The 12,224-nt window shown below is 49.6% G+C and overlaps 1 protein-coding gene across 16 annotated transcripts in view; it reads left to right on the top strand.

Moving 5' to 3' along the window:
* The window catches only part of PRRC2B (proline rich coiled-coil 2B), an 87,255-nt gene that overhangs the window by 31,822 nt on the left and 43,209 nt on the right, over positions 1-12,224 (top strand). For all 16 annotated transcript variants that reach the window (XM_088841076.1, XM_088841080.1, XM_088841079.1 and 13 more), the window contains exons 5-9: positions 1,846-1,918; positions 5,882-6,025; positions 7,883-8,124; positions 8,581-8,702; positions 9,145-9,287. In XM_088841076.1, the coding sequence (XP_088697202.1) occupies positions 1,846-1,918; positions 5,882-6,025; positions 7,883-8,124; positions 8,581-8,702; positions 9,145-9,287 (724 nt within the window). The remainder of the gene's footprint in view (positions 1-1,845; positions 1,919-5,881; positions 6,026-7,882; positions 8,125-8,580; positions 8,703-9,144; positions 9,288-12,224) is intronic.

Raw genomic sequence — 12,224 nt, 5'->3', positions numbered from 1 at the left:
TTTTAGCAGACTGTCTCTGGGGACTAGTGTTTCTCAGAAAACGCTTTGTGGAATAATGAACTATAATCCTTCATTTGTCGATGCATTTCAGACACCTCTCTAAACAGAAAGTCATGATTAATCGAGAGCTCGTATTGTATTTGGTCCGTCAGCGTCTGTGGGTTACAGAGGCCAGCAGCTGGTAGCTGGAAATCTGGACAGATAGCTGGCACTCGCTGGCTTTCTTGAAAAGAACCACTCTGTGGGGAACATTCATGGCTTTGCCAGAGGGACACCCTCCTCCAGCCAACATTGAACTGTGCTTTTAAACCAAAGGAAAAGAAGAAAAAAAAATCTACATTCATGTGAGACTCCATGTTCACCAGCCTAAGTCCACTGAGGCCTGTTGAACAGTGGGTAGTGTGGAGTTCTTGTCTCTTTCCCAGATTTGAGACTGAGTGTGGTTCAGGGGCCTTGGTTGTTTCTGCAGCCCTGGCTCTATGTCAGAGCTGACTCTACGAGCCTGTTGGAGATGAGCTTGCTGCATCCCTGCCATGTGGGGCCTGGGATCCCATGGAGAATGGGTGCTGTGGGACTGTTGGGGTCGGGTCAGGCCCTGCCCTGGAGCCAGCCTGCGGTCTTGCTGTCTGGTGCTTCCTGGCTTTCCTCTCCTGCAGAGATGGTGAGAGGAAGAGACCCCCAGTGTTTTCTGGCTTTGAAACCTCATCTCAGAGGCAGTTCGACTCTGGGCACGCAATTTGCTGCAGTGTTAGTAACCCTTCCTCGGCCGGCCCCATAGGCCTTCCCTTCCAGTTTGGTACCCTTGGTGGGCGAGGGCCAGGGGCCCTGTGACTGCAGACCCCAAGGGGGTGGCTGTGGGATAGCAGTGACCTGGGGCCTCTGCCTCCTGGTCTGGAGGCCAACCCCCCGCCCCCAGCTGTTCATACCCCCCAGGGCCTGTGGGCATTCCAGGTCACTCGGGGCAGGTCTGTGATAAATGGGTTGTTGCACCTGGTCAGCTCTGCCTTGGAGGCTGGAGAGACTGCCGTCTGCCCTGAGCGTGTATGGAGGTGGCAGCAGAGGAGGATGGGAGGAGGGAATTATTTGATCTGGGATCCAATCCAGTGGGTGATGAGAAGTCACGCTGCGTCAGCTCGATTTTATGTATCTTTACCTTCAGTTGTTAAGGCATGTTGCTGGGAGAGGCAGCTGAACTCAGTGGTTGAGGACCTGAAGGGGCTTTGGACCCTGGCAGGGTGGGAACAAGTCCTGGTCCTCCCTCCCTCGTTGGGTGTCTAACCCAGGTGACCCCGGTGTGCCTGGCACCTGGCCTGCACGTAGGGAGCTTTCAGCAAAGGTGCGCCGAGCTGGCGAGCCCAGATGAGGCAGGAGCAGAAGGCTGGGCTTGGGGAGTCGGGCCTTGGAGGATGACAGTAGCTGTGGGAAGTGGTGCTGGGCTGGCCAGCAACACAGCAGGCACGTCAGCTTTTACACGCGTTTGTTCTCTTAGCAGTGGCACAGTTTTTAAGGCACGCACTGGAGTTGGGTTTGGTTTTGTCCCTGGAGCAAAACAGAGGAGCTCTGTGTAAGCACGTGTTCCAGGGTGTGGCTCCGGCTCTGCTCTGTGACCCTGGGCTGGCCACTTGCCCTCCGGCCTGCTCAGCATCTGTCATGTGGCCAGTGCTTCCTGAGCCTGGGCTGCTTCCTGAGTGGAAGGCTATGTGGGAAGCACGTGTGCTTGGGTCCTGCCCAGCTGGTTGTAGTGGGTTCAGCGATGTAGTCTCGGGGCACCTTGTTGTGACATGGTCGGGGCGTGGACAGCAGCCCGCTGGGCTGGCCCTGTTCTCATTCTCTTCCTTCTTTCAGAATACAAATTCAGCTCCAGGTGGACCAAAGTCATGGGCACAGCTGAATGGAAAGCCAGCAGGACACGAAGGTGGTAAGTGCACGTGTGGTGTCGCACTTGGTCGTGGGAGGGACGAGTGCCTTTTCTGGACTGTCTCAGTTCAGTCCAGGCAGTCTTTAGCCTGAAGCTTTGTGGACTCTCCTCGCTGAGCGAGATACTGCCTTTGCCTGGCGTGGAGGCGCTGATTCTGTGGACCACGTCGGCTCTCTGGTCTCATTGAACATTATCACTGAAGACGGTACCCAGGGTGTGCGGAGGAGACCCCAGCGCTGGCCCTGCACACCCTGGTTGGCGGAGCTGCTAAAGGAACAAGTCCTCGCTCAGTGAGCACCAGCCTCCTCCCTGGTGGGGTGAGGTGTCGTGTGCGGGGCCCTGGCTTGTGGCCCGGGTTTGTTAATCAGCAGCCCTGGGAGCTGAGCTGCTTGCTTTTGGACAGTGGCACCAGAGCAGGCAGAGGTTACGTGGGGTTTGTTACCATGGTGTCACTCCTGACACAGGGAGACGCTCTCAGATGGCTGTTCAGCCCAGGGACAGTGGAGGGCGCGTGGCGGGGGGAAGTGTCCAGAGCCTTAGGTCAGTGCCAAGCGGCACACTGTGGTGGCTCCAGGGCAGGCCTGGGTATAGTGGATGTGTGGTGGGGCAGGGGTCAGGAGAACCCAGCTCCCTTGGGTCTGTGGGCCCAGGGTCAGCAGGTGTTTTTGAAAGGAGCCAAACATCTGGATTTCTTTCTGGACTCTCCTGGTTTTCCAGTGTTGGGGACATGTTTCTAACACGATGCGTAGACAGCTCCAGGCAGCGCCCCAAGCTGGAAGGAGAGTGACGGAGGTGTGAGCGGCTTGACCACAGCTGCCCTTTCCTCCGTGACCAGCACAGGCCACCGTCTTTACTCTCAGCCCTATCCTGGAGTTGCCGCTGTTTTGTGCGCATCCCTGCCGGCCGAGGCAGGCCTCATGTGTCATGGCTGAGAGTAGACACCAGCTCCACACACCAGCTGCCCTGCACGCCTGGCTGCTCTGACGCCTTGAGCACGGGCCCTTCTGGGTCGGGTTGCCATGCGGGTGAAGACTCACCCTTTCCTCCGTCTCCAGTAGGAATGTCAGTCAGCTGGTGTGGCGGGGGACACACAGCTCCAGCTGGGAGGGCGAGGTGGAGGGAGCCAGACAAGCAGAGAGGGGTGGGTGGGGGTGTGACAGGGTCTTTCAGACCTAGACGAGGTCCTTCCAGAGGCTTTGTGGAGACTGTTCACTGGGCTGTTCACAGTGGGACTTTGCTTTCTATAGCCTCTTATTCCTGTGAGGTTGAAATACTCTTAAGTAAATTCGATGTACTTGTTTTTAAATTAACAGGAATGATAGAGGTTATTTGAATTAAAGTTGGCACGGCTCTTACGGAGGGCTGCCTGGCACTGCCTGTCAGTACCAGCCTGATACCCTCTGACCTGACAGTTCCACTGTGGGGCGATCACCCTGCGAGTGATGCCTGTTACAGCTGTGTGACGCAAGATGATTCACTGCCACGTTGTAACTGCAAATGATTGGAAGCAGCCGCTTGTCGTGTCCATCAAATGATGGTACTTTAATGAAATGCTGTTTGTCTAGAAGGAAAAAAAATGTAGTTTTCTACTGATCTGGCAAGCTTTCCAGGACGTATTCTTAAGTGAAAAAAGTGTAGAATAGTACATAGAGTATTTTACCATTTGTGCAAAAAATCAGGATGAGAGAAAATAAGTTTCTAAAAAATGTTGTATGTACATTTAAAAAAAAAAATCTCTGTGGAGAAACATAAGAGGAAGGAAGGGAGGGAACAAAACAGAAAAGTGCATATTTTGTGAGGACATTTGATGTAGATCAGGGCTTCCCCGGTGGCTCAGACAGTAAAGAATCTGCCTGGAAAGCTGGAGACCCCAGGTTCGATCCCTGGGTTGGGAAGATCCCCTGGAGAAAGAAATGGCAACCCACTCCAGTATTCTTGCCTGGAAAATCCCGTGGACAGAGGAGCCTGGCAGTCTGTAGTCCACGGGGTCGCAAAGAGTCCTACACGACTGAGTGACTGACACTTTTTCTTTGATGTGGAAAGATGGGGCACCTGGGTAGGAGGAGGGCTTCTGTTGATTCTTCTTTAAGGCTTTTCACCTTTGAACCTTTTGATTTACTTATGGAAATAAAACTTGGTTTAGAAAATAATTCTAAAACACAGTAAGATATTCTGTCAACATGTGGTAGCTCGTCTGGGAGGTGGCAGAACCCAGTGGCCCAAGAGAAAAGAACAGACATGTGCTGACTGTGACCCTCTCCTATGCGGGGGTTACAGCCTGTGAGGCTTCCAGGGCTGTGCACAGACAGTTTCACGACTTTGGAACTGTCGAGGTTCTTCCTGAGTTGACAGAATCTGCATGTGGAGGGTGGTCCCGGGCCTGTTTCACCTGGACCAGGCCCAGGCCCAGGCCTGCCTGTGTGGTTCAGGCAGAGGCCGGAGGTACGTGGCCTGCAGGCTCTTCTGCCTGAACCACCAGCAGCTCCCTCTGGGGCCTTGCAAGAAGCCCATGATTGTGCTGCCTCCTGGCAGAGAACAGAGGGCAGAAGGGAATGCTGGGTGAGCATTACAGGGCATCGAAACCCTAGGAATACGACTTTGCTCTGAATGTTGGAGTTCTTCACTTTGTCCTTTTTAATCTATGGAGGGCAAGTTTTATTCATGATTAGAATATCACCTTCATGATTATCAAGACAGGAAAAAAGTACTAGGCTTTTGTTGATTTTTTGGTTATTACTTTAACTTCAAACTGTCTACCTTTTTTTGTGTGTGTGGCCACATGACACATGAGATCATTCCTTGACCAGGGATGGAACCCATGCTCCCCTGCAGTGGGAGCTCGGAGTCTTAACCCCTGGACCACCAGGGAATTCTGTCTATTCATACTTTTTAAAGTATTGACTTTCATATTTCACTCCTGCCAGTACCTTTTGATACAGTGAGGCAACTGTGAGAGCAATGGTCCTCCTTCGTGACACCTGGCGGTTGTTTCTCAAGTGAATCATTGGTTAGTAATGTGGTGGGTTCATTTGACCCCCTTGGACCTTTCTACTAAGGGGAATGGTGAACGGATGGCCACCTTGAGCTTCTGCACTCACCCTGCTGCCTCTTTCTGACAAAGTCTGCTGTCGTCAGCAGGTCCTCTGATCCGTAATTCCTAGGGATAGGCTTGGGTGTATAGCCTGGGGGTCAAGGTGAGTTACAGTTGGATATTATACTGTGCTGTTGCTCTTGTTAAGTTTGTGTGGTGCTGCACACGTGCTGTGTGTTCACTGAAGGGACTAGATCCCAGTCCGAGCCCTAAAATGCATCACTTGTCAGCACCCGTTCATTGAAGAGGTGATCGCAGGGTCCCAGTGCTCCTTGCTCTGAGTGATGGGAGCAGTGCTCAGGAAAGGCTGTTTCTCTGCAGGGACTGAAGGAAAGAACAAGGAAGGAAGTTGTTCCCGGGATTATAAGAGTTACAATGTTTGGCCTTGCAGGGCTTGAGGAGCTTTGTAGGAAATGGTTTTCTGGAGTGGACAGACAGTACAGGAGGTAGTGTGAGCCGTAAGGTGTTGGGGAGGGGCATTACCTCCACCCAAAAGCCGCTGACCTCACTGGACAGGTTTCCCCAAAGACCGTGCTTGTCTCCCCCCCACCCAGGACCACCGCCGAAAGGGTGGTACTGCCTTCCTCCAGGAGTGGGAAGGGAGACTCAGACCACAGTAGCTGCCATACCCAACCCCTGCCATCTGTGACCAGCTCCAGCAGGGGGCCTGCTGTGGTCTGCGGGCAGCCTCCCCTCGTCACCTTCAGGAAACCCAGGTGCCACTCTGTGGGCCCGGGAGGCCAGCACAGACGTTACCGTGGGAAGCAGTGCCCTTCAGGGTGGCGGGGCCGCCAGTGTCCTCCAAGGCTGAAGCAGAGAACTGTGGACGCCAGTCTCACCTGCCCCCTGAGTCTTTCTGATTCTCTTGACAGGTTTAAGGGCCTCAAGCCGACTGTTATCCTTCTCTCCCGAGGAATTTCCGACGCTGAAAGCAGCTGGAGGGCAGGACAAGGCTGGCAAAGAAAAGGGCGTCTTAGATCTGTCGTATGGGCCAGGACCAAGCCTCCGCCCTCAGAGTAAGTGAGCTGCAGCCCCTGTCTGGGAACAGCAGAGTTCCCCTTCAGCTTCTGCCTCTTAGACACGAGCCATCTCTCAAGCAGCCAGTCTCCCTGCCTGGAGAGCACGGCTGGCGATCATGTACTGGGTCCTTGTGTCTGTGGACTCACTCCCTGGGCTGGGCTGGAGGTCGCGCCTCCCTTCCCATCCTTTGGGTCAGTCCAGGCCTGTCCGCCTTCCCAGCAGTCATCAGGCTGTGCTGTGCCTGGGTGGTCACGGCAGGGACAGCTGGACCAAGGGTCAGTTAACTTGATTCCCAATTCAAGAGCTTATTTTCTAAGCAGTGGTTTCCAGAGCTAGCCGAGTCCTGTCCGAATCACTTGGGCGTTCGTTAAGTCTGATTTCCAGCCCTCTCCCACCCCCCAGCCAAATTACAATCTGTTAACATGTTTCCCTGATTGAGTAGCCAGCCCAGCACTCATCTCCATGGCCCCTCATCTGGGGTCTGGCCAAGGGTTGTGTAGCAATTCTTACTGGTAATAATTTTTTTTCTTCATGGCCTTGGGTGGTTAGAATTTAAGGTGTTGTTTGGGAATGGAATTTTCCATCAGTTCTAATCACGGATTCTGAAATAGCCCTTGGGGTGGGGAGTTGATCAGGTCTTGAAATATGAGAGACTTTTTATCTGCTTGTTTCGATTAATCCCCAGGGTATCCCAGAGTCAAAACGGATATCCTATAAATGAAATGATCACTGTGCAGCTCTTTAATAAAACATACTGTCTTCTCAGTGGTCTATGCTGGGTTATTTTGTTTGTTCCAAATATATAATCAAATTCCTTAGGCCAGAAACATCAACTTTTTGGGATTAATTAAGATGAGCTGCTGTAGGACTGTAACAGTTTAGAACTTGAAGAAGCTTCTGGAATCAGTTCTGTCCCCTTGTTTGAGAAGATGAAGAAGCAGATGACCTTGGGTGACCAGGGCTTGGCTAAGGTCTTGTACAAGGTGGCTGAAGAGTTGGGAGCAGTGTGACTTTGTGACTCCGATCCTGGGTTCCATTCTCTTAGGGGTCAAGTACTCAAGGACCTTTCATGTTTTAACTTCTCTAACTATAAGTTGACCAAAAAGAGGGGTCTTTTTGGCTCATCTGATTCCTTGTTGGCCTATAATCCCACCAGGCTTTGCCACATTGAGCAGGAGAAAGTGTCATCTTAAAACGATGGTCAGAGATGATTGGCAGATTTCAGTCTGTGACCTGCAGGAGGTTCCCCCAGGCCACTGTGGGTGTAGGTGGGATGAGGCCTGATTAGGGGGGCCCAGACCCTTCCAGCCCCTACTTGAGGGGCCAGTAGCTGTTTTCTACATCATAGCTAGGGAGTCCCTGACTAGAGTTGGCACTGCTGAGCAGGGTTTGAACTCGTGTCAGGAACTCTGGTTCCAACATCAAGTCCAGTGCCAAGCCCGGTACCAGTCTCAATGGGACTGGATCAGTGTTAGTGGAAACAGTGACCCAAGACTGCTCTTATGGGGCCTTCTGGGTCTCTTTGGGGTGTTAGGTCTCAGGTTGTGTGGTCTCTGAGTTGATGAAGGAAGACCACCACTAGTTTACACTTGCCTTCCCTCTGAGCAGACCAAGTTTTGTGTTTCTCTGACAGTCAGACACCCTCAGCAATTTCATATTCATTAGCCAGATGTCTGCCCCCCACCTTCCCTGACAAACTTGACCAGTCGACTCAATTCTTCACTTTTGGGTTTTTTTTTTTTTTTTTTTTAATTTTTGGTGAGTGAGGGGGGTCCCTTGACCTTCAGAACCTCATACAATCCCTCCTCCCCCCTCCTCTTTCCTCTCCCCTTTTGCCCCCTTTCAATTTCCAGATGTGACAAGCTGGAGGGAGGGCGGTGGGCGAAACATAATTTCTGCCACGTCTCTGAGCGCCTCCCCAACTGAGCTGGGCAGCAGGAACTCGAGTGCGGGAGACGGAGCCCCCTCCTCGGCATGTACCAGCGATTCTAAGGACCCCTCTCTCCGCCCGGCTCAGCCTGTCCGAAAAGGGGCTTCACAGTTCTTGGGGAATGTATACCACCCACCTACATACCATGACATGCTTCCTGCTTTTGTAAGTCTTCAGAGTGTGCATTCTGTCCCCACAGAGTCAGATCGTTCATGTCCAGCAGAACCTACTTCACGTGGTTGAATGTCCACTGTGGGTGTCCCCCCATCCCCACCCAGTTTCTTTGCCCTGGTACCTTACCTTGGAGGTTTCCATTACTTCTGCATTTTCACTCCCCCTTTTCAAATTTTAAGGGCCTCTGGCTTCTTTCCCTGGTGATGTGGATGTTATCTTAACCTTGGTTCTTTTAGAAGAAGGAGAGGCAGGTATTCCCCAAGACACAAGTCCTCAGATTTGTGTACTGATGGCAGGAAAAATGGGGGAGATGGTGATAGGATTAATTGGGAAACCCCAAGACTTTCCTGTTTCTGTTTCCCATTTGCCAGAACAAATTCTAATGCCAGTGGAACTTAGACTCTGGGCCATTACTGGAAAACCCTGTTCATTGATGTTATGTTTCAGATGTGTTCGCCACAGTCTTCAGAGAACCAGGGTACAGTGGAACGAGGATCTTTTCCCCTTCCTCAGCTCCGTCTTGAACCCCGTGTTCCTTTTAGACAGTTCCAGATGAATGACCAAGACGGGTAAGGCCATTGCATAGTAGTCACATATGTAGAAGACACCCTGGTTGGTGATATTGGGACAGCACAGTGGGTTTACGAAGGAAAGTGCTTTGGCTTCTGGAGACCTCAGAAGCTAGAAACCAACCTGATACCCTAGGGTGTGTGGGAGGGCTGGCCTCTGGGGCAGGACGAGAGGAGGGGTTGTGAGTTCAGCTTCCTGATAGTTGTTTACTGCTGTCACTGTAGATTTAATACTGAGCATCTAAAACTGTAAAACGAAGCAGAACTTCTCTTGGGGATGTATTTGTTGATTATGTGTTCTTTTAAAAGGGGAGGATTATAATTTCAAGGGTACATATGAACCTTTGCAGTGGGGGACATAGTTTTGGAGAAGTATTTGGGTTTGCTTCCATCTGTGTACTTGACACTAGTCCAGTGTCTTTACCCTTCTCTCTGTCATCAGAAAAGAAAATAGACTGGGAGTAAGCCGCCCGATCCGTCCACTGAGGCCGCTGGTGGAACGAGTGCCACGACCCACCATCGTCAACGCAGAAAACCTGAAGGGCCTCGATGACCTGGACACGGATGCTGACGATGGCTGGGCAGGTGGGTGGTGGCATTTGCCGGTGGGCTTTCGACTGGCGGTTCAGCAGGCGGGGACCGCACTCTTGTTTCTGCTTCTTGCCAAGGTTGGCAGTTCTTCCGACACAGAGTCTACTGGGACCCCTGGGGGCAGGGGGCAGCAGACAGCCTTGGGCCCCGAGGACCCTCACTGGTACCCTTACCAGCAGTCGCCTCCTCACACAGCCGCGTTGTCTGTCTTGGTCTTTCGTCTTACTCTTAGAGGGAGAAAGAGTTTTTGTAACAAGAGTTAAAACAGGAGTGTGATGAGCCTCACATAGCGCCCTGTCAGAGCATTTCAGCAAGTTCCAACATTCTGCATTCTCATAATCACCCACACTCCCGATCTGATTATTTTCTTTTAAAATTTTTCTGGACGTTTGTTTCCAAGTAAAAGGCGCACATTTAGTTGTATGGTTTTGATAAACCCACATGCTTGAGCAGCACAGCCACATCAAGACACAGGACTCACTCCCTCCGTCCCTCCCCAGCCAGTCTTCCTCCTGACTCTGCCCAAGGCCTCCCCCTTCTGATGACTCCTAACTACAGATGGATGGAGTGGTGCAGCTTTCCTTCTGTAGGGTTTGAGAGATCCATCATTGTTATTACATATGTCAGTGGTTACTTTTAATTGCTGAGGTATGTGTCATTGTATCAAATCCTGTAATTTGCCTGGAAGTTTATTACGGATGCTGTTCTCATTTCTCTTGAGTTCATAGCCAGCAGTAGAGTCGTTGGTTACAGGGGAGGTGTGTGATTGGGTTTGTCAGAAGCACGCAGACCTCCGTGGTGGCTGGTGTGCGCTCCAGCGGCAGTTCTGAGGATTTGGCTCTGCATCCTCACAGTGCTCTGATGTTTGTCTCTTTAATTTTAGCCATTCCAGTGGGTGTGTAGCGTTAGCTCATTGTGCTTTTAATTTGCATCTTGCTGATGAGTAATCTCACACACTCGTTTTCATGCCGATTTGGCTACTGGTATCTTTTTTTGAGTGTTCAGATACACATCCTTGGAGACTTAACATTTCACAAAAGTTTTTTTCCCACTGCTTGCCTGATCCATTTTCTTAGCACTGCGTTTTGATTAGCAGAAGTTTTAAATTTTGATGAAGTTTAACGTATAAATTTGTGTTTTTTTATGGTTTATTGTGCCTTTTATAAAAATCTTTGTCCCTCCTGGTGGCAAAGATACTCCCTTATGTTTTATAATTTTAACACTGATTTTTAGATGTGTGGTCCATGTATTAATTTGTATATCGTGTGAGATGGGAGTCGGGTTCATCTTAATCCAACAGGATAGCCAGTTGTTCTACACCATTTGTGACAAGACTTCTCTTTCCTGTGGCATTGCTTTGACACCTTTGCCAACAACTGATTGATCGCATAAGTGTGGGTCTAATTCTGGACCATTTGTTCTATTTATTCATCCTTGTGCCAATACCACACTGTAGCTTTGTAGTAAGTTAGTGTTAAGTTTCCAAGCTTTCTTCATTTTTAAGATTATTTTACTCTTCTAAGTCCATTTTCATATAATTTTATAATCTTTTTAAAAAAATGAATGTATGTAAGATTTGTAATGATATAGATCTCACTCTTTCATCCCTGATAATTAGGTAATTTGTATTTTTTTATCTTGTTCACTTCTGCCAAGGGCTCATTAATTTGACTCATCTTTACAAAGAACTTTTGATTTTAATTTTCTCCATTGTTTTGATTGTTTTCTAGTTCACGGATCATTTTAATTGGAACTTTCTATATTTCTCATTTAATTCCATTGTGGTCACAAGGGCATACTCTTGTGTGACTTCTGTTCTTTCCAGTTTATTAAGACTGGATTTATCACCAAGATACGTGGTCTGTTTTGGTGAATAGTCCAAGTGCATTTGAAAAGAGTGTATTCTGTAGTTGGATTTCACATTTTGTATGTATCAGTTTGGTCAAGGTGGTTGGTAGTGTTGTTCAGGTCTTATGTACTAACATTTTTGTCTAGTTCTATCAGTTACTGAAAGTAAGGTATTAGACTCTCTACTACAATTGCAAATTTATCTGTTTCTCCCTTTAATTCTGTCAGTTTTTGCTTCATTTATTTTGAAGCCGTTACACACATTTTTTATTTTGATGACTGATGTACTGACCGTTTATGTTGTTTTCACATACTCTTCATCTCTCCTAACACTTCTGGCTTGGCGTCTGTTTGGCCCTATGTCAGATCAGTGTTCTGACTGTATTGTTGTTGTGCTGTGTTTTTGCACCCACACTCTTCAGCCCACTTGTGTCTGTATACACCGAGAGGCCCTGGGGGACAGCATGTGATCACACTTGCTTTGTCGTCAGATCTAACTCTTTAACTGGATTGGGCTTTTTGTCACGTCCCTTTTTTCAGTGATCTAATTCATGTGACAGATTTTCGTATTATATAAAATTTGCCCCCTTAAAGTCTACCATTCAGAGATTATTAGTATATTAACAAGTTTGTGCAGTCATCCCCACTGTTGAATTCCAGAACATTTCCATCACCCACCAACGAAGTCCTGTACCCGTGAGCATTCACTCCCGGTGACCCCTCCATCCACACCCAACCTCTGGCAAGCGCCATCTACTTTCTGTGGATTTGCATGTTCTGGATGTTTTGTACAAATGGAGTCACACAGTAGGATATGAGGCCTTTCACACCTGGATCCGTCACTCAGCATAATGTCTTCAGGGGTCGTCATGTTGTAGCGTGTGTGTGAACTCTTTTTTAAAAAATATGGCCAAATCCTGTTCCACTGTGTGTATCTACCACATTTTGTGTACTCGCTCATCAGTTGATGGACACTTTGAGCCACTCGGGTTGGGGAGGGCCACTCACAGAGCTCACTTCTCAGGAGTGTGTGTTGGTGGGGAGGCCTCCTGGCTGGTTTCTGCCTGCCTCTGTTCACTCCTC

The sequence above is a fragment of the Moschus berezovskii genome, chromosome 11, assembly GCF_049115385.1.
Source record: "Moschus berezovskii isolate FMDL1 chromosome 11, NW_MosBer_1.0, whole genome shotgun sequence".
NCBI lineage: Eukaryota > Metazoa > Chordata > Mammalia > Artiodactyla > Moschidae > Moschus > Moschus berezovskii.
This window is presented reverse-complemented; position numbering and strand designations above follow the sequence as displayed.